Source organism: Protopterus annectens, chromosome 11.part0 (genome assembly GCF_019279795.1).
Source record: "Protopterus annectens isolate FY-2018-M chromosome 11.part0, PAN1.0, whole genome shotgun sequence".
NCBI classification, from domain to species: Eukaryota; Metazoa; Chordata; order Ceratodontiformes; family Protopteridae; genus Protopterus; species Protopterus annectens.
The window spans coordinates 84,735,573-84,762,899 of NC_056745.1; the positions used below are offsets into that span (position 1 = coordinate 84,735,573).

The following is a 27,327-nucleotide window of genomic DNA, read 5'->3' on the forward strand; positions in this document are numbered from 1 at the left end:
AAATGAAAATTGGATGGTAGTCTGCCCTAGTGACCATAAAAAAAATAACACCTATGCAGGTGGAGAGCTATGCCCCCCTCGCCCGCTAATTAAAAATACCAACTCCAAGATCCCACTACAGTGGGGAAAATGGCAAATTCCAGATGGTGGCCAGCCATCATTTTGCCCTAGGAAAGTTTTCACTGAAATTTAGTTTGATGATTAAGTTGTTCACTCAATAGGTGTTCGACAAAGCGTTCACTAAATAGTGATTCAATGAAGTGATACAGACCTGGGGTTTTCAACTTGGTGGAGCAAATTACCCATCTTCCATGAGGAAGAAGGAATCAAGTCACTCTAACTAAAGAACACCCATTCCCAGCCTTAGGAATTTTATTTGCTGCATGCATTACAGTTCCCTTGATGGAATGGCATAAGAAAACATGCATGAGTGTTCCTAACTTTCATGTGTTCATGTCTGCTCTCCCCTCGATGAATATATGCACTTGTAAGGCATGGATGTTCTCTCCAGCCACCATTATGGAGTGGCATAATTCCTAGAAACCCCCACCTACCACACATGAAGGCTAAGCTGCTCATTGGCTGCCCAGTCCTGTCCCTCAGTTGGCCCTCCGGCATCCCAGATTGCTAGTCAATCTTGGGTCAGCAGCATCACAGTGGATGCCTTGTCCCTCCCAGCTTTGAATGAAATATTTTTAGAAACAAATAACCCGTAACATAATACTCTCGACCATGTATAGCAATTCCTCCTCATTTCCTGATAAGAAAATTTCTAGCTATTCTTGGGCAACCCTCTCCAAAGAAATTTCTGAAATAATCATTTTACTAACCTCACCAATTAAGCATAAGAAGTGTGATTATGTTCATGTAATTTAATAAAGTCATTATGACACATTTTAATATATTTACCAGCCTTGGTAAATGAAAATACCTAGGAGTAATGGATTGCACCGTGTTTATTTTCTCAAGCAAACCTTACAATTTTCCTAAACTGCTGCAGTAATAAAAGTTTATTACACTTTGAATACTTGATGGTCCAGTGGCAGTAACAACTACATGTAATGTACGTTGTCCTGTGTTCAGTCCCAGTACAAGGATCCCTATTTAGAGTAGGACTGGTATAATGGTTTAAGGTGTTTCCTTCATAAACGTAAGGTCATTGGTTTGATGCGTATAAAGGCTAAGATGCAAGGAACTAGCTCTGACTCTAAACTCTGATATTTGACTATGCTTGTAATAATCTGCAGACTTAACTACAAACTTATATCTAAAAATGAAATCTGAATTCCTTTACGACAGATATTTGATCAGCCCTCCAGATCTCAGTCTAGAGGAGGATTAGTTTTCCTGATTTTGCCTAGTTAATACTATGACAACCAAAAGTACTTGATCCAAAACAAGTACATCAATATCAGAGTTAAAAGATTTAACTAGCAGATGCATGAGATAAACAAACAACATCTATTTGTTACCAGTCAGCACCAGATCTTATACTTTTAAATTATTAATTTTCAACAAAGGATCCATAGCCAAGACAAACAGTGAAGACAGTTAGTGGGCAACCTTGATGTACCCCATTGATCAGTTGAAGCACAGAGATCATATTATATTATTGTTAATGTTAAAGCATGCATCGGTATCGCTATACATATTTCCAGTTAAAGTCTTCTAACTGTGCAGGATGACATAAAACTGCAGCACTTTCCAAATAGTAACTTCTGTTGCTGGAGTTAAGTGCCATCCTAGCATCTTATGAAATCAAACTGACTCTCTTTCCACCATAACTTTTTTCGATTATTAATAATAATAATAATAATAATAATAATAATAATAATATCACCTGTAACAGCTCAATAGGGTTAGCCATTTGTCTTTGTGGACAAATGAAAATTGGAAAGGATGTAGTAAGACATCTACATTCTTAGTAATCCTGCTCATCAATCTTTTTCCAATAATCTTATCATCCACAACACTTAAAGAAACTGGTCTTTAAATGGCCTAATTATCAAAACTAATGCTGCTGTTTGAATTGAGTGAGGAACAGCCCAAAGTGGAATATGCAGCAACTTCAAAATATCAGTAAAGCATTTATAAAATTTAGCTGGCAATTGATGAAGGCCGGGGGCATTGTCAGTTTTTAGATACATGTATTCTGAACTTCTGAAGCAATAATTTTTCATCTTCCCTACTTTAAGCTCATTTTTTTTAGAATTTGACTCAACTATGCATTCACCTGTGAAGTGTTCAACTCATATTATTGTAGATTTGAAAAATATTAAAGAATTGATCATTTAGGTTGATATTACCATTTAAGTAGCCTGTTAAGCTATCTCTATATTTCATTATATGAGACTGCATAGCTAGAAATTCACCAGCTTTATCAAAATATAAAAATCTTTCCTTTAGATATTTAGTTACTTTAAAACCATGTATTTAATACCTGTAATATTTTCACATCCAGTCTTGTTTTCTTAGTAAGATTAATTTCCTTCCTAGTGTTTCTTATTTGTGATGTTATCTCTAAAGCATACATTACTCTATTGATGGACATAATACTAAATTTCATTTTCTACTGCAATTAAACTGTTGTTTAAATCTGAAAAGTATCAACTTCTGAACATAAGTGACTTGATGTCTCCTTTGGTTATTTGTACAAGCAAGAAACTCCTGGTCTGGTAACCATTGTGAAAGAAAAATTCTACTTGTTATGATATCCTTGTTCATATGAATCCTATGTTTTAAGAGGTTGTTGTGTGACCAAATAAAGTAAGTTACATCAACTTGGCTAAATTTCTAAAGTCAATTAAAAAGTAAACAAAACATGAGAAATATAAGTAAAACTTTATTGAAAGGATATGCTGAGAGTGCCAGGGTTCTAATAGATATCTAATCCTCCATTGCCTAAGATATTCAGTTTATATAACTTGGCATTCTAAGTCATTTTTATCTTGATGTGGAAATAAAATAGCATTCCAGTGAACTGCAAGTAAAACATAAATGCTTCCCAGTTGTTGTAGGCCAATTTATATATCTTCAAGCGATATCACAGAATCAGTAAAATGCAGACACACACACACACACATTATATATATATATATATATATATATATATATATATATATATATATATATATACTGACCAACATATTCTTAAAATGATAGAGATTTACTTACTGTATTACTCTTTTGCTCCTGATACACATTTTCATTAACTTATAGTACTGATCTCATAAAAACACCAGTATCGCTAACATTTTAAGAGCACACCATTTTCAGATTTGTTTTTAGCCTTCCCTGAAAGAAAACAGTACCTCCATAGTGGGGTTGGCCTCACTGTCTGAGAAATAATATTTTGAACAGGTACGAGTTTTAGCATTTCTTCCTCGTACCACTTAATTCTCCACTCCATTTCATAGCTAGGATGACGTCTGTGCTTAGTCTGCATGATTTCCTTGTACCTTTGGGGATTTTGTTAGACGCTGCAGTTTCCTCCCATATCCCAAACACATGCCTTAGGTGAAATAGTAATCCTTCAAATTACACATAGGTGTGTTTGCCATGCATGTGTGTGCATGTGGGGGGGGGGGGGCATCCTTTGATAGACTGCATCTTTTACAGGGTCGTTTTCTCTGCCTTGTGCTCAATGAGTACTGGGAAAGATTTAGGTTCCCTCCCTCACAAACCCTGAACGTAATAATTAGTACTGCAGAATGTTTGATTTTTGGCAGTATCCATTTGCATATAGTATGACTGAACAATGTATTCGGCTACACCAGTGTTGCCAGATTATACCTGAAAGTAGCACTTACACCTGGTTGGCTTGCAACATAAACATATTAATAACAGTAAAAATAAATGGGCTTTTTGACTAATGTTCCATCAAACACTGTGATGTGCATTTTTGGGGTTTGATGTGTAGTCAGTGGACTTTAATTCAAAGACTGTGTGAGGTATTTATACAGGTATCTGGTAACTGATCATGAGGAGTAAGAAAGGGTTTGCTGTAATAGCTAAGGAGAAATGAGAATTTTACCATAACAGCAGCTGAGCTACTTTGAGGGCTTCTGGTAATAATGCCAGCTGTGTAACTAATGATAATACTACTTTAGAGTTACAGTAGCATCTACAAAAGCAGCGATTTGTTCAATAAGAAAAAAGAACCAAAACATCTAGGAAATGTTAGTCAAAAATAATCAAATTTTAATGTGATACCTTCTGCAGATGCACTTAGAAATGCTAAAAAAACAAAATCATGGTTTTCCAATTTCAGATTTTTTAATGTACAATGAGGTATCTCATCTAAATGCTGAGGTATTATTTAAAGGGAAAATGTCAACTCCCTGGGGGTGAATATGACATAATGACTAAGGACTTTGCCTCAGTTAATTAGCTAGGCTTAAAATGGCCCTTTAGGGCAGGTAGCATAGCATTCACCTATGACCCTATGAACCTTGGAAACTGAGAAAGTATGGGAGGTTCCTCCTGCTGTGTATTATCTTAATATTACAGAGATGTTTCTGCAACAGCCATCAAGGTGGGTTTTGAAAGAAATTGAGTCGGAATGCCATATGTTTGGCTATGGTTGTAACTCCTGTAAAAATATGGTCTTGACTATTATTTAATAAATATTCAGGTTGTGTGTTAGTCCCAATAGTCAGGTTGTGTGTTAGTCCCATTACATTGATGATTTAATAATTGTATGTACTCTGGTTATACCTGCATTTTTTTGTTGTTGACATTTTTTTCTTCTGTTGACTTTCTGTGTGTGACATTGGTTAGAAAGGTAAAGTTGGATATTATCTCCAGATTGTATACTGACACTTTTCTGCAGGTGATAGCTATCATTCCCCACATGCCATGTCTATGGGGAATTCCTTCAAATGAGAAAGGACTATAGTGAAAGCACATCCATTCATAATGCCTCCTTCTCATTTTTGTACATGGGATGAGGGTGTCACATCAACACTGAAAATCATCTGGCACCAATATTCACAGTGCCAGATGGCTAGCCCTGCCATGGTTGTTATTCCACACTACATGCATGCATAATCACACTCACACTTACAGCTCCACACACACACACACACGGGCTCACAGACACAAACACACACACAGACATTTATAATGACTGATTAACTGTAATCAAGTGGCAGTAATGATCAATTAACTGACTGCACATCAAATCTAAAAAATGCAAGTAGGATAGTTTGATGGAACACAAGCCAAAAAGGCATTTATTTTTAATGTTATTAATATGCTAATGTTGCAAGTCAAATAGGTGCAAGTACTACTTTCAGATGTAATCTGGCAACACCAGTGTAGTTGTATAACTTGCTGAGTCATACAGTATGTAAATGGTCACTGAAGAAGCTAGGTGGTAGCCATGTGCTATGCTGCTCAAATGCCAGAGTGATAGGGAGTTTAGCGATCACATGCAGGTGGGTGTTGGGAGTGGCTGCACAAGTGAGTATATGGTCTCAGGTGTGTGTCTGTATGTATGTGTGTGTGTGAGAATGGGGTGATATTTGTAGTAGAGACATCAGCATCCAAGATGGGATCTGTGTTCTTACTGACAGAATAGTCATCTTAGCATGTCCAGTTTGCTTATTTTAGAATATGTAGATTAGAAAAACAGAGGACTGGATTCAGAAAGGGATACCGTCAGTGGTAAACCATAACACAAGCTACTACAACTAGAGACACCCCTTTCCGATTCAGAGACAGTCCCACAGCAGTAATCCTATGCATTCGGTAGGATCACCACTTTGGGCCATCTGCTAGGCCAATCTATATGCTAATGAGGGATTTCAGTGGAGTGGTCTGTGTTAATTAGCAATTTGCTCTTCCCTAGAAATGACTGCGGTAAATCATTTACGAAGCCAAGCAATTCAGATAATCATTCAGCTGCATAAGTTATCCCTGCTAGTCGAGTTACTTAATTCAGCAAACAGTTTGCATTCACCCATTACTTTTAATGGATGAGATCACATTAGAAGTAAGTGCTATGGAGTTTAGCATACAGGTAGAGGTGGGGGTGGCTGCACAATTGAGAATATTCAGAAGAATGAGTGGTGTTAGGTGTGTGTGTGTGTGTGTGTGTATGTGTTAAGATTGCCACCTTTTGTTGTGGCTAAAACCAGAGTAAAGTCACACCCCTCGCATCACCAGTAACCCCGCCCACCCATATTTCACCCATTTTGTGATGTTACAATGACATCACCTGGCGGGGAATGCCCTCTTTTTACATTCCTGCTGCCTGTTTTCGGCTGATTTACTATGCTTTTCTGTAAAAAAGCATAGTAAATCAGCCGATTTACAAACTCCGATAGTCTGTTTCCTTTTTTGAAACAGAATACTAGAGTTTGTACAGTGTTTTCTGGACTACCTGAGAATCAGTTTGATTTCTGGATAGTCTGGAAAAAAAACAGAGGGTTGGCAACCCTAGTGTGTGTGTGTGTGTGTGTGTGTGTGTGTGTGTGTGTGTGTGTGTGTGTGTGTGTGTGTGTGCGTGTGTGTTTCTGTGTGTATATGGATGAGTTCGTCCATGGTGTGATCAGGTAAGGGGATTGTGTGTGTAGGAGTAGCTGTCATACTCTGACCTCCCCTACATTAACAAGCAATTCCTGCAGTATTGGGAGGGGGACACTCTACACTAGAGATCATCTTTAATTATTAGCCTAAACTCACTTAAGAATTTAATATAACAGTTTTAGGCATCTGAATTGCATTTTCTGCAGGGGAAAAATAGCCCCTTTTTGCTGCAGCCCTTAGCACCTGAGGTGGGATTCTTTGTCAATCCCAGGGAGAATCTGTTATCCAAAGAGCTTTCTGATAAGAAAGTTTTTAAGTAGGTTCATTAAGATAATGAGAGCTTTGATTTTGTTCTGGAATATGATTTACTGCACATACAGAATCAGAAGGCTATTAAAACAGCTGGAAATTTTAGGCGGTAAGATAGACAAGTTAATCCTGCTCCTAAGAAACATTGGTTTGCCTAAAAGAATTGTAAAAATGTATCTGATTTCTTGGTACACAGGGTTTTTCTGGAAGCCTAGAGACAGAATTTTAGTAATGTGGTCACTAATATCACAAGTATGGTAAAACGGTACCTGCAATGTTTATGAGCATGTTCTTCCATTCTTTCCACATATATATTGGTGTTAAAGTGCACACCCTGGGCACATTTCCTGTGTTGTAGAAAGTGTTATTTATGCTATTAAATGTCCCTGTGAACTCACCTATATTGGTGAGACATGCAGGAAATTTAAAACTAGAATACAAGAACATGTAAGGGGCATTATTGATAAAAAGGACTGCAATCTTCAATCTATTTTATTACTTGTCATAATTCTGCTCCTAAGAATACACAATAATGTGTTCTACAGCAGGACCATGTTTACTCATCAAAGGTTCTTTCCTTGAACCTCCAAAGAGTGAAAACAACACGTTGAACATTCATTAATGGAATATTCACTTCAGCAAAAGTGTGAAATGGGGAAAGTAACTAGTTGGCCAAAATTTATTTCCCCGTGTCACACACTGCAGTATTTCAAACCCACCCATTTTCCCCACTATAGTGCGACCTCGGAGTTGGTATATATATATATATATATATATATATATATATATATATAGCTGGGGGGTGCAGCCCCCAGCTGGGTAGATTTGAAATACTGCAGTGTGTGAGATAGGGAAATGTTGGCCAACTAGTTACTTTCCCCATCTCACACTTTCACTAAAGTGAACGTTCAATTAATGAAAGTTCGAGATCTAATATGCACTCAACAGAGGTTCGAGGAAAGAACCTTAGATGAGTATATATAGAACCTTTCTACAGCAGTCTGTTCAGTCAGTTATTTATTTATTTTTTTTCTGTGACAAGGTCTGGACAAAGTTTAAAATGAACTTTGCAACACAAGGAATCTGCTTTCATAATTAAATGTCATACTCTGACACCCAGGGGGACTCAGGACAAATATGGATTATATATTCTTATTGAACTGGCATGTCTTAATTCTTTTTTTTTTTCTCAAATTTTTTTTTTTATTTTTCAAATACATTTGAATGAATTCCATATTATTTATACATAACATCTTAAATAACTATGTACACTATTTACATTAGCCTGACACTATAACAGATCTTAATGTATACAGTTACTTTGTAAGTATGTCCAATCCATTATCAGAGTGTTTGATCAATTATTGTATAATGTCAATCAGTGATAAGGGTTTTCCCCAAGGGTTGTTGATAAATGGCTTTGGATAAATTCTTAGTTGTTTAATTTTAATTTCCAATAATGTGGTCTTCAATAGGCTGTACAAGCCTTCCAAAGTTGGCAATGTATTTGTATTCCATCTTCTTGTTATACACTTCCTTGAAATTGCAAGTATAGTCCATACTAGATACATGTTTGACCTATTCATGTGAGGACCTTCACTCATATTTAATAATACAAGAGCTTTAGTTAAATAAAGTGATTCATTAAATAAAGCTTGTAGAAAGTTATTAATACCATTCCAAAACGGCTTAATTTTAACACAATCAAAAATGTGGTTCCAATCTGCATTGTGTACTTGCTCACATCAACATATTAATTTCATGGAAGAACTAATTTTACTGATTCTGTCTGGGGTTAAGAATGCTCTGTGCAAACATTTCCAATTAAAAACATACCAGAATTGTGTAAAGGATGTATATTTTATTGATAATAAGATATTTGTTTTAAATATCCTCAGTTAACTGTACTGAGTGTCCTTTTGTTATATATTTCCAATATGAGGTTTTGGATGTTGTTTTATAGTTTATCAATATTTTGTAAAATTTTGAAATACTGTTTCCCATGTCAAAGTCATTATATATGATTTCATATATCTATTTAATAAATCTAGATGTTTCTTTAAAAGAAAAATTGTTAATTATTCTACTTAAATCTTGCAAATATGACAGAATACTCTGTAGAGTTAGCCAGTCCTGTTGTGGAATTTTGTATGTTGTTTTTATTACTTGCATATCTAAAACTTTTAGTTCTTTGATACATTGGAGCCAACAAACAAATCCCTTCTGTTCACAGGAATTAATAATTTCTCTATATATTTTATGTGGAAAGTTCTATTTGACTATAAATGGTGTTAAAAGATCAAACCAGATTTTTAAATATATATTTGCATTAATAATTTTCCTAAATGAGTCAATGTAATAATTAATCATATGAGTTTTAGTGGGTTTAGTTATGTTATATTGCATACTAATACATATGTGCCATGGCAAATGGTTTTTATCTGTTATTTAAAATTTTTTTGTAAATCAAATTCATTTATTGATATTACAGTTAGTATTTTTTTCCAATTTGCAGAGTAACTTCAACTTATCCAGTCTGAGATTTTTTAGATATTGCTGCTTTTATATATGTTTCTATACAAAGAAAGTTTAATCCTTCCTGTTTTCCTGGTCTGATTTGATGTATTAAAGCTATTCTGTTTCTTTTGGGAAACCATAAAAATGTTATTAGGCATGAACTTCTATAACCATATTCCTTTCTGATAACAATTGTATTGCCAAGGCTATATATAGGATATTGCACAGTAAAACCATTTTTATTAACTGTAGTCTATCTTCAAATGTTAATATTATTTTGCTCCATTTTTCCACAGAGATTTTTCATTGTATTGATGATATTATTGTAGTTTTTGAGACTAATTCATTATCCTTGCATAACTCAACTCCTAGATATTTTAAGGTAGATTCTTGTTTCCCTATGATGTGATCCCCCCTTAGTCTGCAGTTATTTTTTTATTTAAAAATAAAAATTTTGATTTATTGAAATGGAGTCCTGAAGTCATGTGAAATTTGTCAATTAATATATCTAATTGTTCTAATGTCTCTTTTGTATTAATGTTAGTAATATGTCATCAACAAATAGCATTACTTTAGAATTGTATTGTTCATAAACATCTATTCCTTTGATTTTTATATTGTTCCAAATTGAATCTGCCAATATTTCAAAAGGTAGAGCAAATAGAATCGGTGACATGGGACATCCTTGTTTAGTACGTTTTGTTGTATGTATAGATTCAGAGGTAAAAAGACCTAACTTGACATACGCTAAATTATTTGTATATATATATATATATATATATATATATATATATATATATATATATATATATATATATATATATATATTCTTTAGGAGATGAACAAAGGATGCATGAAACTCAAATAGCATTAGGATTTTGAATACATATTCCCAATTTAGGGAATCATAGGCTTTCTGAATATCTAAGCCAATTATGAGTGTTTCTTTATTTTCTTTATTAACAAAATCTATAAGAGAAATTATCCTTTTAATATTGTCATGTGTGTCTATGATATATAAATCCAGTTTGATCATTATTTATTTATTTTGGGGGATAGTGGTATTTTCATTCTGTTAGTAAATACTGTCATAAATATCTTACAGTCATTATTTAGTAATGGTATATGTCTATATGAGGTACAGAGGTTTGGGGGTTTGTTTTCCTTTAGGATTGGTGTAATTAAGGAATATCTCTATGTGACTGAATTTCTAATAGAGTTTTATGGAAGAGGGATAGTATCTTTGAAGGAAAATTTATATATTTCAATAATTATGCCATCTATACGTAGAGCTTTATTATTTTCCCCTCTTTTATTGCAGGTGTAATTTCTTTGTAGGATATGGGTGTTTACAGATCTATCTAGTTTTAATTTTTCTGGATTTTTTTTTATATTAGAACAATTTTCATCTAGATTTAATTGATCAAGATGTATATTTTATTTTTGGAAATGTTCCATATATTGATTTATATAGGCATCAAGAATGTCACCTATATTCGAGATATTTTCCCTTTCTTTTCATGGAAGATACTTTTAATGTTATTAGCTTTTGATTGTATTTTGATTCTTGTAGATAAATTATGTAAATATTTGGGATAAGTGGCAAGGTATGAATTTCTATTTTTTTTAAAGCTAAACTAGTTTTATGTGTTAGAATTTCATTGTATTTATTGTTTAATACTTCTACTTTCTTTTTCATCTTTTGCTTTTTTCAGCTTTTACTGATAAAAGTTTGGATTGTAGGTCTAATAATTCAGAATCCCATTCTCTGATTTTTTTTATACGAAGTTAGGGTTTTACCATATATGTAAGCTTTTAATGAGTCCCATATTATTATTTTATTTAACTCTGTGGTGTAATTAATATTGAAGAAGAACTGTAAATCAGATAATAACCAGAGTTTGAAGTCTTTAATTTTAGTTATATATGCTGGAATTCTGGGGTTAAAGATTAATGGTTTGTACCCATTTTGAAGTTTTAGTATCAATGAACTGTGGTCTGAAAAGAGGCAGGGAATGATTGAGAAATTAATGATTTTAGAGTGTAAGTCATAGGCTGCAAAATTTATCTATTCTAGTTTGTGTACCAAATCTATGATCTTGATGGGAAAACAGCAAAGATTTATCTTCTTTAAATTTGAAAGTATCTACCAGATGAAATGATTCTGCCCACTTGTTTAAAAGCTTTTGATGCAGCAAATGTACACATCGGTCTTTTAGTTGTAGTTTCAGAAATATCAAATATACAGTTAAAATCTCCTTCTGATATTAAATTGCCTTTATAATTACTGGAAATGAAATCCAAGTGTTAACAGTTCCTGTTCCAATGCCTAGTCTGGTTACTAGTTACTATTGATTGGCAAGGGTCCATATTCTGTTATTATATTTAACTATTATTAATACCCTAAGGCCTTCTTTATCTTCATACTTATAAATGATTTCTGGGTTAATCACATTTGTTTTCCATAAAATTGTTACCCCTTTTGTCTTTGTTTTATACGTGGATTGCGCCAATATCATATATTCCTTAGGATTCCATTTGTAATTGTAATTTGTTTTGAAATGAGTTTCTTAAAGGAAGACAATTTGTGCTTTATTCAGTTTTAAATATTTCAGTAGATTTGATCTCTTGCTAGGATTGTTTAAACCATTGGTATTTAAAGATAATAAAGTTAAATCCATCTTTGGTTATTTAGACTATGTATTTTTTTTCTGATAACTATAAAATATATGTTTGAGTTTTTAAAGGAAATTATCAGTTTTATACCTTGAGTATTTACCAATAAAGTAATGTTTTGGTCAGGCATACTAAAAATGTTTTTGTGAAATAAATTTAAATTAATAAATGTTAACAGAACTAAGATCCACACTAGCCATGGAATGAAAATAATTCCTAATCTGATGGATAAACCTAAGTCCATTAGATTATCACTCATACCTTGACAATCCAGAACATCTGAGCTGCATAAATTGAATTATCATATGGAGAATATTTGTAATAGGAATAAGCAATATTTATATTATTTGAACAGATATAGGGGTCCCTATCAGATAGCTGAACTTCTGCAAGTTTGAACCTTATATAGTTGAGACCATAAGTTTGAATTTGCAGAAGTTCGAGCGTTTCAACAGAAATCTCCATACAGGGAGTTTTCTGTTTTGTTTAATGTGGTGCAATCCTGGAGTTGGTATATTTAAGTAGCGGGGGGGGTGGGGAGTGCAGCCCTCCATGTGGGGGTGCAGGGGGCTTGCCCCAGGCTTACAAATGTTTACTTTGTTTTCTTTTCTTTTTTATCCATAGTCAAAGTTTTTTTAACTTTGAAAAGGATAGTTCAAACATTCAGTGTTCAAAGTTATTAAACTTTGACTATGCGATGTAGACCCCAGATATAGTACTATTGTAGATTAGACAGAATTCTAATACAATATAAATATCTACTTATTGTATAAGCAATTAATATTTACATGAAAGATAGATGACAAGCAATTCAATCATAGTAAAGTATGATGTATCATATATAAAACCTCAGTAAAAGATTATAGCACACAGTTATTTAATATATTCACCCTTATTGATGAAGTCTTTCAAAACTTATTAGTTAATATAAATAGATGGCAATAATAATTATTACTCCACTTGTACTATGCAGACAGTCTTATAATACAATGTATTTTACTGGATATATCAGGAATTATATTTCATTGTTTGCCAGCATTTAAGTAATCACTGCGTGATTAAAGCATTAAGTTTGTTTTATGTGAACATTCATGAAAGTTACTGCATTTTAATTATCAGTGCATCCCTCCCCCATTTCCTACACATAAGGATTTTCATATCTGTCATTTATTATTATAAAATGAGTGAAATTATAGGTTAAAAACAACAAATTTACTTATTCTGATTAATGATTATAAGTTCCCTTTCCATATTCATAAATTGCCATTTTATGGCATGTACTGAAAGTTTTTAGATTTAAATGGCAACATTCTATTTTGTATAATCAGCAAAGGTTAAGCTGAGTGATTATTGTCAATTTAATATTATTTGTTCAGGATGTGATTGTTACATTATGTGACATTCCTAGTTCAGGCTTCTATTGTTTCCCTTGAACAACTTTGTCAGTTTGATGTCATGTATAAAACATTAGTTACCTTGGTAACAGCTTAAGTATTATGTATGGCCAAGATGGGTTACAAAACAATTCAAGTTAAAGCAATTACATGACTTGTTATGCACATTTACTTATATGAGAAAATCATCATGCTTCCCTTTGATATGCAATATAGTGTATGTCATTTATGACAAGTTAAAACAATAGTGTTATTAAACACAAGCCCATGTTATTAAACTGAGTGTCTATTGTCAATTTAATACTATGTGTTCAGAATATGATTGTTACATTATGTGACATTTCAAGTTCAGGCCTTTATTGTTTCTCTTGAACAACTTTGTCAGTTTGATATCAAGTATAAAACATTACTTACCTTGGTAACCACTTAAGTATTATATATGGTCAAGATGGGTTACAAAATCTACAATTCAAGTTAAAGCAATTACATTACTTGTTATGCATATTTACTTATATAAGAAAATCATCATGCTTCCCCTTGATGTTCAGTGTTGTGTATGTCATTTACAGTGGCGGCTGGTGATTTAAATCATAGGGGGGCTGCAGGAGACAGCTGAATGGGTGGGGCCAATGGGAATGGGTGTGGCCAACTAGAAAGGGGAGGAGCTATGCTCATAACCACAAAAACTGGAACTTTAATTAAATACGCTGCCCTGGGTGCCAAACTGTCATTATGAGAGTCCAATCAAGACAAAATGAAGTGTAGAAGAAAAAAATATTTCAATGCATTGGCTGCATGACAGCTTACTTAACATCTAGATGGAAACAAAAAGGTTGTGAGGCATGAAAAAATAAATTACTTTTTAAATACATTACTGGAATGCCAGTCAAAATAGAGTACAAGGAAAAACAAACAGCACTCAACTCAAACCACTTCTCCTTGCACTGCAGTTTTAATTATAATTTATATTCAGCTTTATTAAAGTACCAAGTATCATGCTGAAAGTAGCAATCTCTGTGATACCCCCACTTGTAAAAATCTTTCTTATCCAAGAAAGACCTACTGCCTGACAACAACTATCTACTTCTTTCATGGGGAAAACATGATCAAAGTAAAAAATGAAACACAAACAAGAAACAAGCTCAAGATACATTGCTTAAAGGATTATTGTGCAGGTAATGGACCACCATGATAGATTGGCATTTTGTTTGGTTTACAGGTAAAGCCTGCAAAGATGACTGCAAGTCTCCAACAAATGTAATGAGCTTCTTAAAATAATGTAATCTTGTCCTTTATTACAAATACTGTCATATGCATTTCAATACCCAAGGCATATACATTATCTAGTTATGTAAGTATTCTCTGCATGGCAACAACAGAAAGGCTTTCAATTCTTTAACAGTATGCTTATTAAAGCTTACTTGCATCTTAAATCTCAGACAAGCTTATATGATGGTCATTAAAGCATTGCTACTTAAACACAGAGCAAAAGGCACTTTCTGAGTAATAATAAGCATAAATCGGCAGTATAAAAATGACAGAAACCAGAACATCCTGCAAAATCAAGGACAGAATAAAAGTACCACTTGTCTCTACCATGGATGGGGGATACTCTGCACATTTACACTGCATAACTACTCCTTGCCTTGCTTGGTCACATCCAGAGTCACTACATGGGGGAGTGGGGTGCAACAAGTATGTCACAATTTGAAATGTCTCTGGCTGACTGTGATGGCCCTGACACATTTGTCATACCTCTCAACCTCAGAGCAAGAAATATGGACAAAGTCATACATAGAAGTGGGACAAAGGCACAAAAATAAGGAATTTTTTAAAATATTGCTCTTATAAACGTAAAAAGATAATAGAATAGTAGGTCTTGCATTAGTATGAATTTTCTGAAGGGTATGAAATCTGAAACTCAAATGTCTGTCATTATTTTCTAACTTCAGTCTTTAATGATTTGCCACTAATTTGCCAAAAAACACAATTTTATGAAAAATGGACCAAAAATGTGATACAAAAATATAAAATAGCCACACAATACAGCTGGGAACCTGTCAAAGAAGGGACACTTTTTTAAATATTAGTACTGCTAACTTGAGCAGCTGACAAAATAAAAGAATCTACATGCATTTCTGAAATAAAAGTAATCTATAACTCTGATTATTACAGTTATTTCTTAATTGTAAACCCTCCACATTTTCTTCCAAAATTGCCATTTTGTGACGGGATTATTAGGGAAGAGCAACATTTTGAGCCAAAATTGGAGACAGTCGAGAGGTTTGGATATGCCTAATTCTATAACGCAATTTATTTGCATGTACCTCTCAACTTGTTAATGCAAGAAATCTGGACAAGGCCAATATACTGGGGGAACATATAAACAGTACTAAAAATTGTTGTATAAACTGAGACAGTTGATAGAATAACAGGTCTTGCTTTAGCATGCATTTTTCTGAAGGTTATGAGGTCTGAAACTCAGTGTCTGTCATTATTTAGTGACTTAATTTCTAAATTATTTGCCGGAAAACCACACATTTCATAAGGAACAGACCAAAAATAAGAAGCAAAAATCTATTCGTTCTGTGAAAATCTGGACAGTTGAGAAGTATGGTTCAACCAGGGCTGTCTGAGTTTGTCGCCCTTCCCCCTCACAAAATCATAGTTGAATGGAGCCTCCCCCCTGCAGCCATTCCAATGAACCATTACTTGGCTATTTCACCCCATTTACCATAAACACTAATGTGCATACTGCTTTACTTCTACGATGATTTGGACTTATTTGAAAGTTTTATTTTGCATTTTACAACACAAACACTAAAACATCTGCTAAACAAAGCGATGCAATCTCACAATGAAAACCGATTTATTAGCATTAAAACTTCTCTGCCCTTGAAACTCACATTCATTGAAACAGCATTGAAACCCACATTTAAAGAAAATACATTTTGCCAGTGGCAGATAAAGATTAACTTTGGGCTGTTTTCAAATCATAGGCCCCTTGCCCACGAAACATACACATGCTCTTTGATACACCTTCCTGACTATTAAATTATATTCCTTGTACAATATAGTACAGTTGTTAGACGGCATTTTAAATTTGTTGTTTTGAACATTTTTCCAGTAAACAATGAAACAAAATGCATGCACCAATAATGACAAAACTGTCCAATTCACAACATTTCTATCATAAAAGTCTACTCAAATTTTTACAGTCCACCAGTATCAGTAAATATGCACAATCTCTGAAGAAGTAAAAGTCATCTAAATAATTCCACATTAAAGAAATCTGTAATTAGTGAAGTGGTTGCTGCTAGCAAACAACTTTATATTTCATTGTTTCATCTACAAATAAAGTGCCCGTTGCCCTTCAGGAATAAATTGCCTATGTTGCATTAAAAAAAGATAAGCTAGTAATATTGCAATAGGGAATGGATGGCAAACTGATAACAGGTTCATATAGTTACTAGGTATCTTCACCAAAAAGGACTGCAGCATCCACCCTCTTCACAATACAATACAGTATCAACAATGCATCTACCTACTGTGGGAGTAGAACCCACAGCCTTCTGCATCAAAAGCACGTACACTAACTGTTATGCTATTAACAATGCAAGCAGACTCAGCATAAGCAGCACTAAACTTTTGTTCCTCTGCAGCTCTCAGCTTCTTGTAAAATCTACTTGACACTCAGCTGCATCTCTAAACATTGCAGCACAAGAAATCTGGAAAAAAGCCAAAATTGGGGGGGGGGGGCAAAAGACCAAAAAACAGGGACACATTTTAAACATTGCTTATATAATGTTGGAAAGTTGCTAGAATAAAATGCTGCGTTACCACCATACATTTCACTGCCAAGTATTGAACCCAGGACCCTGTGCAAAATCATTACAGCAACAAACCACTATGCCAAATCATCTGTTTTATAAAAGAGAGGAAGACTGAAACTTAAATGGCTACCATTTAGTGAATTCAGTTCTCACCATAGCTATCAACATCTTAGCACAAAACACCTGAACAAAGCCACTAATGGGGGAATATAGCCCCCAAACATTCAGTGAATTCAGTTCTCACCATAGCTCTCAACCTTGACCCAAAAAACCTGGACAAAGCCAATAATGTGGGAATACAGTTGCAAAAATAGGGACAAATTTCAAATATCCATCTTATAAACTTAGAAAATTGCTATAATAATACTTTTTTTGTTACCATGTCAAACCCAGAGCTGTTGGACATGCTCCACTTAAAGAAATCCCAATCCCTCCAAGCTACATGCTCTAGGGACCTAAACCTTGTCACCACAATAAACAGAACATGCCGGAAGGATAGATTCCTGTCCCAGAGACTTCCCATACTCTGGAATAAACTACCTATCTATATCAAACAAAGCTCCTCATTAGCACTCTTCAAGAAAAATCTTGATGATTGAATGGGAAATAGGAAATTCACCCTACGGGATCACCTCGGTGGCTCTGCTTGACAGTGGCACAGGAAAATAATTTTCTTGGGTGGCAAAAGCAAGGGTACCTTTTTGGCTGGGCTTGTATAGGCCCCAGGGCCGATAGCCTAGTGCCTACCTATGAATCTATGAACATATGTACTTTCTGAAGAATATGAAGTCTGAAATTTAAATGCTTGTCATTTTTATTTATTTAACATTTGTCAACCAAGAAAGTCTGACTTGGAACAAAAGCCAGTTTTCAGCAGAAACACTCCAGACACATGTCTTTGTAAGATGGGAGGACACCAGAGCAAACCCACACAAATGTAGGGAGGACATGCAGACTCCACACAGAAGGCATCCCAGCCAAGAATCAAACCAGACAACTTGTAGCTGTCAGGTAACAATGCTACCACTGCACTACTGACTGTGTTAAGAAACAAAAATACAGAAACCACAGATTTTATGAGGAACAGAACAAATATGAGACAAAAATCAGCAATTTTTTATAAATGGTGGTGGGTAGGGAATTCAGGCTCTTGCCACTTGGACCCAAGGTACAGGGTTCAAGCCTTATTCTCTACCCACCACCATGTAGCAACTGGGGTATTTTACATACACACACACACAAAGCTGCTGTAAAGCAAAGTCCTTTCTGCGCCGAGTAATTCCCATTCTGTTTTAAATCCCTTCCTTTCCGTGCCGAGTAAAGCCCGCACTAAATCCCTTCCTTCCTGTGAGAGCACCTTGTCCTTTCTGCCTGTGGATGTTGCAGTCCGATCCCCTTCCAGTCTATGCAATTGCAACTCAGATTTGCCCATTGTTAGTTGCAAGTGGATGGTCTCTGAAGTATCGTGCTGTGCCACTAACCTGGAGGTGTGGGTATCCTTGATGAATATGGATACGCCTCTGCCTTTTGTATTTCGGTTTGGGTTCTGTGGCCAAAATGTATGGTATGAGTTGTAGCCTGGTAGTGCTGGGGTGCTCTCTGGAGCCTTAAACCAGGTTTCTGTTACTGCACATATATCGATTTTCTCCATACTGAGGAGTGTCTCGAGTGCATGCATTTTGAGGTTTAGATTTCTGGCATTGAGTAGCATTACCCTCGGTTTTTTGTTACTTGTGCTATTTACGGTGGTGGGTTTGACTTTTGAGCCTTGCCTAAAAAGGCACTATGGGGGTGGTAAGAGCTTTGGCCATTATTCAAAAGCCTAAGGGTGACAGGTGCAAGCCATCTCTAGTGAAGCAGAGAGTGGCTTGTCGAGCATGTCATCCCAGGCGGACAGACACTGGATCCCCTTTGGCTGTCGTTCAAACTGGTAATTTTTTTCTTTATACCATGGTATCATTGTTGGTGAGGGCAGGATGCTATTCAGGATCAGGGTCATACCGACCTGGGCTACATGAACAGAGAGCTCTTCCATGTCTCTTTTCATGTAGTCCAGGGAGGTATGGCTTAGGTCATTCACAACAACATGGACAATGACAGAGTCATATTTGTACTTGTTCTGGAGTGACCCGAGTGCTTGTGTTATGTGGCAGATCCTGGCACCCAACAGGCAGCTAACAGTAACATTCTCCTTATTCAGCCTAGTGAGTGGGACATCAGTGTGCCTGACTATAGAGTCACCTATTACTAGTATGTTGGGTATGTTATTTTGCCTTAAGGGCTGTGATTGCAAGGCACACTGGTTTTGTGGAGTAATATGTTTCATGGTTTGTGTTTGGGGGTGGAGGTTGCTTGGATGTCTGCCTTGGAGGTCTATGTTGCTTTTGCAGATTTTTATTTAGAGCCTCCAAGTATGTTTTCATGTATTTATGTGTGTTTCTTGCCGGTGCTGGTTTAATGGGTCTATGTGAGACTGGTGGTGTGATGCAAGTATTTCCTGTCTCCTCTTGATTGTCTGATCCAGTCTTGGGTTGAGAGAGCTTAGCCTCCAGTTTGGCTGTATAATTGCATCTCTCGCATGTATTAGTGTTTAGTGGTGGGAGGAGAGGGTTGTCTGTGTACATGAGACAGTTGTAACATTGCCTCAAAATGCCCAGATTCACCAGTTGGACTAGAGAGTACACCTGAAGCTTCGCTTTGGACATGCTTGGATAGGTGCAGTGAACTGTTTTACTGAATGGCTGTTTAGGTTGAATAGAGAGCTTTGTCCGTCTGTACAGTTTAGGGGGGGGTCTAGTGCTAGGGTTTATAAGCGCTTGCTATGAGTTTTGAGCAAGTGCTGGGCTGAGAAATGAATGGCTTGAGTGCTTAAGTTGAAAGTTTGTCTAGTTCCAAGGAAAAATTTGAAGAGGAAACTTTGTGGAGCCGGGAATAGTTATACCCTAGCTAACCAGTGCTATAGATTAATTAGAGGTATACACATGCATACACTCACACAACAAACTGTTCACTCCTAGGCTACAGACAATCTCCACTGTAACCCTCTGAGGCACAAACAATCTGTAATATTCATGCTTTTGTTAGTCAAGACGATTGGTAGGTATCTAATGCGGGCTGACATCCATCTGCACAGAGGTATACTATGTATAAAAGATTCAATACAAAAATGAAAAAGATTGATGAAGTCTGGCATCTTAAAGTTCCATCTGATTTAAATCATATTACTACACAGACATGCAAGTCTTCCCCATATTCACTAACCTAAGCAAAACAGACTTAACTCAACTCCTGCTACAATAAAATAGCAAAATTTGCCATCGGTTCCCCACACAGACTTAACAACTGTTCTGCCATATATCAGCTAAAATGGCTGGAACTTCGGCATCTTTTAACTTGCATCCAACTCATCTGTGCCCATAGAATTGTACACCAACCTGAAAGAACCCCTGCTCTACAACAGATGTTTCTTCCATATTCCAGCATTAGACTACTCCAATGCTCTCATAAAACTCTCCTAAATGTCTCTTAAAGCAACAAGGCCGGGTACTCCCTTTACTCTAACTGTATTTCCAAAATCTGGAACACTATTCCACAACATACTATCAGCCCAGCTGAATCTGCTCCTGGATCTCCCCCCGGCTAATTCCCCCAAAGCCAGTACTCTTATACCTGCACACCTCTACCTACAAATCGCCGTCTCCTGTTTCTGCTCTCTCTACTCCAGTATATCTGTTCCCGTCTTATTTCTCACCCTGCCTCATCCGATTATTCCTCCTTGTTGACCTCATTCCTCCTCCAATCTAACCTGCTTAACGACTTACTTTATCTCTATAGCTTTTGATCAACCCCTAACATTATATCATAAGCAGCTCTCTCTCATATGTATGTATATATACTCCTCTTATCACAATATCTTGTATTTATGCCATCAACATTGTATATTTAATTACTGTGTATGTTACCTGCCTACTTGTATGATTTTGAACTTTGCTGTACCTTTGGAAAATTATTCTGACACTGAAATCATTGTAAATGACCAATGTAGCTTTTCTCCCCGGGCCTCCGCTAAAAACGGGCTTGCACCCATTGGGACCCTCCCAATAAACAAATGTGAACTAAAATAAATAAATATACAACACTAAGGAGTCATGGAAGGAAGGAGAATGTGTGCCAGATTACAGACGATCTGGCCCGTGTAATCACTTTTAAACGTCTTTATAGATGTCATAATGCTCAAATGTATAAAAAGAGAGGGACAATAATAATAAGGGATAACATTGAAGAAACTAGGAAAAAAGTAACACAATGAAAATACACAGCTCAACACGCCGTTCTAGCAAAACTAATTTATTTGAACGGATTGTTAAAATAATGTTTTTTAATGTGATGGTTGTTTTTTGTTTCTTTTATCTTCTGTATAGTAACTAAAGTTCCTTTTTATTTATTTCCTTGTAAACTATCGCCACTTAATATGGACTTCTGTATAGTAACTAAAGTTCCTTTTATATATTTCCTTGTAAACTATCACCACTTAATATCACTGCACTGAAATGTATGTAGAGGACTTAGCTTGCTGTGATACAGCTCAGTAAATGTATAACACCTGCAGTATCTTTCAGGCTTGTCCTTGGTTTCATGTGCTGCACAGCCTTCCTGTCCATGTGGCTCAGTAATACATCCACGACCGCCATGGTGATGCCAATCGCAGATGCAGTGCTACAACAACTTATCAACACCAATGTCGATGCAGACAATGAACTAGAGGTCATCACAGAGGCAGACAGTACCAGCTTCACAGACATTAATGATTCAGTGCAACAGAAAGGTAAGGGGAAGGACCACTGCAACCCACTGGGAAGGGTGGAATTGGTAAGTGTACTTTTATTTAAAACATAGAATTCCTTCTGTAAAAAACAGACATTTGGAGGAAATCTGGTAGTAATTCTGATCTCTGATGAAAACTAAATGTTGAAAAATGTGACATTTTGTGGAACAAGATATAAAGTTATGTGAAGGTTGCCTGCCTAGCCAGATAGAATGTTGTAGATAATTCTACAACATTCTTTGTAAATATTAATAAAAGCCATAGGAAAACCGTATTATATGTTGAATGTCAAAAATGTAACAGTGCACTCTGCTGTAAGAAAGCTGATGTCAAGCCTTGTATGACTGATCTCAAACTCGGAGCCATGGTGTCTGAACCAGCAGATTCTATTGTTTTGAGACCAGAGTTAATTGCTAGATTTTACATATACGTTTTTAATTACTGTGCTTTCGTGACCAGGTGCAACATCAAAGCTATGTTAAACTCTGAATTTCTGTTAGCCTGGGAAACCAGAGAATTGTTAAGAATAATGTAATCTAAAATGAGTGAGCAGGATGTATTATCAATTTAAAAGACTGTCTCAGAGAGAGAGAGAGAGAGACAGAGACAGAGAGAGAGAGACAGAGAGAATTTTGGATTTTGTCTAAAGCTGACAACAACTCACCAGTACTCTGCTTTTGCTCTATATGTAAGTTTATTTAGAACTGTGATTGCCCTTAGATATAGATAGAAAATAGTAAGTTTAGTCTAGCTGTTTTTTGTATTGATGTCAGAAGTATTTTACTGTATTATTTTAAGCATTTTCCTGCGATCTCTGAACTCTTGACTAGCACTGCGTAGTAACAAGTATTGTCTTGTGTTTTATTATTTATTATTAAATATTTTTAAACCTTTCAACTGTGGGTGTTTTGTGTTTAGATAATTTAAGCTCTAGAATACATTGCATGCATATAGTGATACTGTACAAAGCCACTCTGATAGGGTCACACTTACTATTTGGATAATAATATTGCACAGTAATAATAGGACACCCTTTGCTAAGGGCCTTTTTAGTAGCTGATATTAGTGGTTGGTGGCAGCTGGTACTACCTTATAGACTGGCAGGAAGGGGCATAGCTGGAGAACCTTTTCCAGCCTTGCCCAGGAGTGTCTGTGTGGTTGTATATAACTCTTACCTCAAAGTGTGTGTGTCATCTACTTGGGCAGGGACACAAAGCACTGGTTGGACAGAGAGGGTGCTGGAAGTTTTAGCTTGACCACTAGGCTGAGATCTGGACCCTATAGCCGTGCCAGTGGGAGTCTTATTGGGGATCTGGAGAGAGAAAGGGAGAAACCAGCCCCAGACTGACTGTGATCTCTGTGTGCTCTTAAGGGAAATTGTACTTTACTGTGTGTGTATTTGTTATCTTTCCCAATGTGGATGTCCCTCTCTCCTTGATTGCTGGGCCAGTGCATGGGCATCAAACAAGATACCTAAAAATAGTATGAATTTATTTGTAATCCCTCTAGAGTTTTATAGAGAGTGTGGTAGATTTTTGTTTTCTGCATGTGTGAGTTTATTCATTATTTCCTGTTAAAGCAGTAGTATTTTTTTTTTCATTTTGTCTTTTGTTGGTTGCATAATTATGCATGCAGCCAAAGCTCTGTAGCTTGATACAGCTCTTTTTTTTTCTTTATGCCTACACACCCATGTACATTTGAAGAAAATGTTTTATTTCTTTAGGTATTCATGGACATTTTACACATAGGGATACAGATATGTAGATCTTAATGATTTTTTCTTTGATAAATCTGAAGGAACAAACTGAGCCAAGACGCATTTTTGGTATGAGATAAAGGCAAATAAATGTTGGGGACTAATGTAAAGCAACAATAAAATAACATCAAACATTGCATATTTCAAAACACATACAGACATTCTCGCAAAATGCACCAGCCTTCATTTGCAGGTGGACACACGTCTGTTAGCTGAAAATCTAGCAGTGAATACTAGCTGTACCTGGATAAGAGAAGGACGAGTGGTATTATTTGAGGTAGGAGACTGATGAAGAAAATGAAAAGAAGGAGCTTGACCACCCACGGCTAGACGGGAGCCTGGGAACGCTGTAAGAGAAAGCATTTTAAAGATGGAGGACAATGGAACTTCTACTTTCCAGAAATAATCTAAGACCAGTTACTAACATGGTGATGCAGTTTAAAGGGTACGTGAGATAATCTAAGACCAGTTACTAACATGGTGATGCAGTTTAAAGGGTACGTGAATGTGTTAATGAAATGAGAACAAATAGACAGGGGATTTAGAAGACTGAGGTAGTCAATAAAATAGGGCTGTAATATGACGAGTGAAAAGGGTGATAGAGCCTATCACTGCAAGAGCAGACTGAATTAGAATTGAGAACAAAATAGGGTGTGGGTTAGATAAAATAATGAAAATTATACAACGACGAGTCACTGTTCAAAAACGTGCATGCGCCCAACCGGGTGCCTGTTGTAACTCGAGCATATAGCAAAAGAAAAAAAGTCAAGCCACTGAAGTACTATTGAGCAGCCAGATTTTTCTATTGCTATATGCTTGCCGGACAGCAAAACACGAGAAAAGTCACGTGCATTCTGTAAAAATAAATAATCACAAACGTACCTGATTTTCTTTGCAATTAGCAATGGGGATTCTCTCTTCTCCATTGCTTTCCCTGCACTGCACAGATGTACTGTGCTAGTGTGGGAATGTAAGTTCCATACATATGCGCAGTACATCAGAAAAGGTAGAAAAACATGGAGAAACACTACAGCAGAGTTATCCAAAGACATTGTTTAAGAAAGATAAACAGTTTCTTTCTTAAATAATGTCACTGTATAATAGCAATAACAAACGAGTGGGTGTGGGTAAATCCTGATATACCCACACCCACTCATGGGCTATTACTTAAGTAGTAGCAAAATACTGAGAAAGCTTATTAGGACATACTGGTGGGTTCTTAAAGAACTCCAGCATAATACAGAGCCTGATTGATACCTCTAATTTTAGGCCTCTCTGTAATCTGTATTCTTTTTACTCACTTCCATTTCAGTTTTTTTTTTCTTTTCAAGGCAATTTAATTTTAGACCTTTAAAAAGCATTTCAAATAACCAAACTGTACTGCCACCCATATAAACTAATAAGATCAAATGTAAACCTCCTATTTTAATAGAAGTGTATAACTACTCTAACATTCTACTTTATAAAACTGTATAATTCTAAATCAACTTTCTGAAGTTTTGCAACTATGTAAACCTATCACTCTTTCATATTAGAGTGTAAAACGTAAGTTTACTTGTACTGTTTATTGCCTCTGATCCCGGGATGTGGCTGAAAAGGGCCTCTGGACCAGTCCACCTACCTGGTTACCAAATAGTAAATAAACAAATTCACAAGATCCCACCTTACATGTAATTATAAACTGAGACAGTGTTATGTCTTATATCAGTCACTCATTCTCCAATAACCTCCTTAATCTAATTCAAGGCATGGGGACAGCTAGAGCCTCTTCCAGCATTCACCAGGCTTAAGACAGTGAAACTACCTACCTATCCCAGCATCTAACAGGCACAAGGCAATGAGACTACTCACCTATGCCAGCATCTGAAACTAACCACCTATGCCGGCATCTGACAGGCACAAGGCAGTGAAATTAATCAATCAATATAGATGAAAACAGGACTGTCCATTCTGTCCTGGAATTTACATTTCATGGGTCTAAAGGAGTTGTATACTATAGTAGGTCAGAGTTGAACTTTATGTACTATGTGAGCAGTGTGGAACAAGAACCTTTGATGGGTTAAGCCAGACTCCATTTTAATAAAAAATTGCTACAAACAAACTAACCTATTCAAGAAAGGGGTAGCTTAGGAGAAACATGGAAAAGGTTTCTTGATAAATGTTGTGCTTTCCTGAATATCTTAAATGGTTTTAATGGCACTGATTCTAATCAAACAGGATTGCTTGATCATATAATATATGTTTGAAGTTAGAAAGCTAACCTTTCCCAACCACTCTACAAACTCATTTACCCTGCCAATAGGGTAACTGTGAAATTTGGAGATACTATTGTTTGTTTGTTTGTTTTGTTTGTTTACTGGGAAAGTCCGACTGGACACATGTCCTTTTTCAGCGGAGGCCAAGGGAGAAAAGTCCTGATACAACAGTGTATTACAGACAAGAAACAAAGATCTATACAACTATGACAGAATTCATAATGAGTTTTAGAGATGCTTAACAGAAAAATTCTGATCAGTTACATAAATGTACTTTATACAGTTCCACAAGGTGACCAATGGTCCCAGTTTTTCCAGGACAGTCCCAGTTTGGAAGTCTGTCCTGGAATCCCAAACATTGTCTTTGTGATGCAGAAATGTCCCAGTTTAGTCTGAATGGTTTCCAGTATTTGTAGTGCTGCTTCAGTGAGTGAACCAAAACAAAAACTTCAGGCAGTTTTGTGGACGACAAAATATTCTGTTAGGTCCACAGTCAGAATATAGACAAGGCAAGTGGCGGGAGAGTTATATCCATGATAAGAAGAGGAGCTCCTTTAGTAGTCCAAGAAGAAAAATATAAGCTGGGCAGGTATGTATTGATCTGTATCTATTGGATGGCAGTGCGGATTACTTTAACAAATGTTTACTTGCCCCCTAAAACAAATTTAAATGAAATAAAACAAGTGTTGCAGACTGTTAGGTATGCAAACCTCTTGATGCTGCTGCCAGGGATTACTCTCACTCATCTTACTCTGTCTGATACACAAACACAGCCACACCCACACACACACACACACACACACACACACACACACACACACACACACACACACACACCTTCACAGCCTTCCTAATCATACCAATTTCAAATCCCAGCTACTATCTCATCTATCAGCCAAATGGGAATGCCCATGCCACACTCCAACATAAACCCCTATCCACCCACTCTCTTTTTATGCAGCTCCGTAAGAATCTCGCCCCTGCCGGGGACTGATTTTTCTCTATGCTATCTAATGTACCTGACTTCCATAACTATCTTGTGGTACTCTCTCCATGCAAAATGGTTCACCTAACCTGCAAAGAACTAGTTGCTACTTGTTTATATGTTAACTTACAAAAAGTTTATTTGCCAAAAAATGACTTTCTGAATATGATCAGTTTTACCTACCTGTAATGGGCTAGTTACCTTATATTTAAATGTTAACTTACTAGAGCTTATTACATGTATTAC

The 27,327-nt window shown here is 36.0% G+C and overlaps 1 protein-coding gene across 3 annotated transcripts in view; it reads left to right on the top strand.

Annotated features, from left to right (window-relative positions):
- Positions 1–27,327, top strand: part of SLC13A4 (solute carrier family 13 member 4) — a 378,128-nt gene that overhangs the window by 122,040 nt on the left and 228,761 nt on the right. For all 3 annotated transcript variants that reach the window (XM_044087466.1, XM_044087465.1, XM_044087467.1), the window contains exon 4: positions 21,880–22,085. In XM_044087466.1, the coding sequence (XP_043943401.1) occupies positions 21,880–22,085 (206 nt within the window). The remainder of the gene's footprint in view (positions 1–21,879; positions 22,086–27,327) is intronic.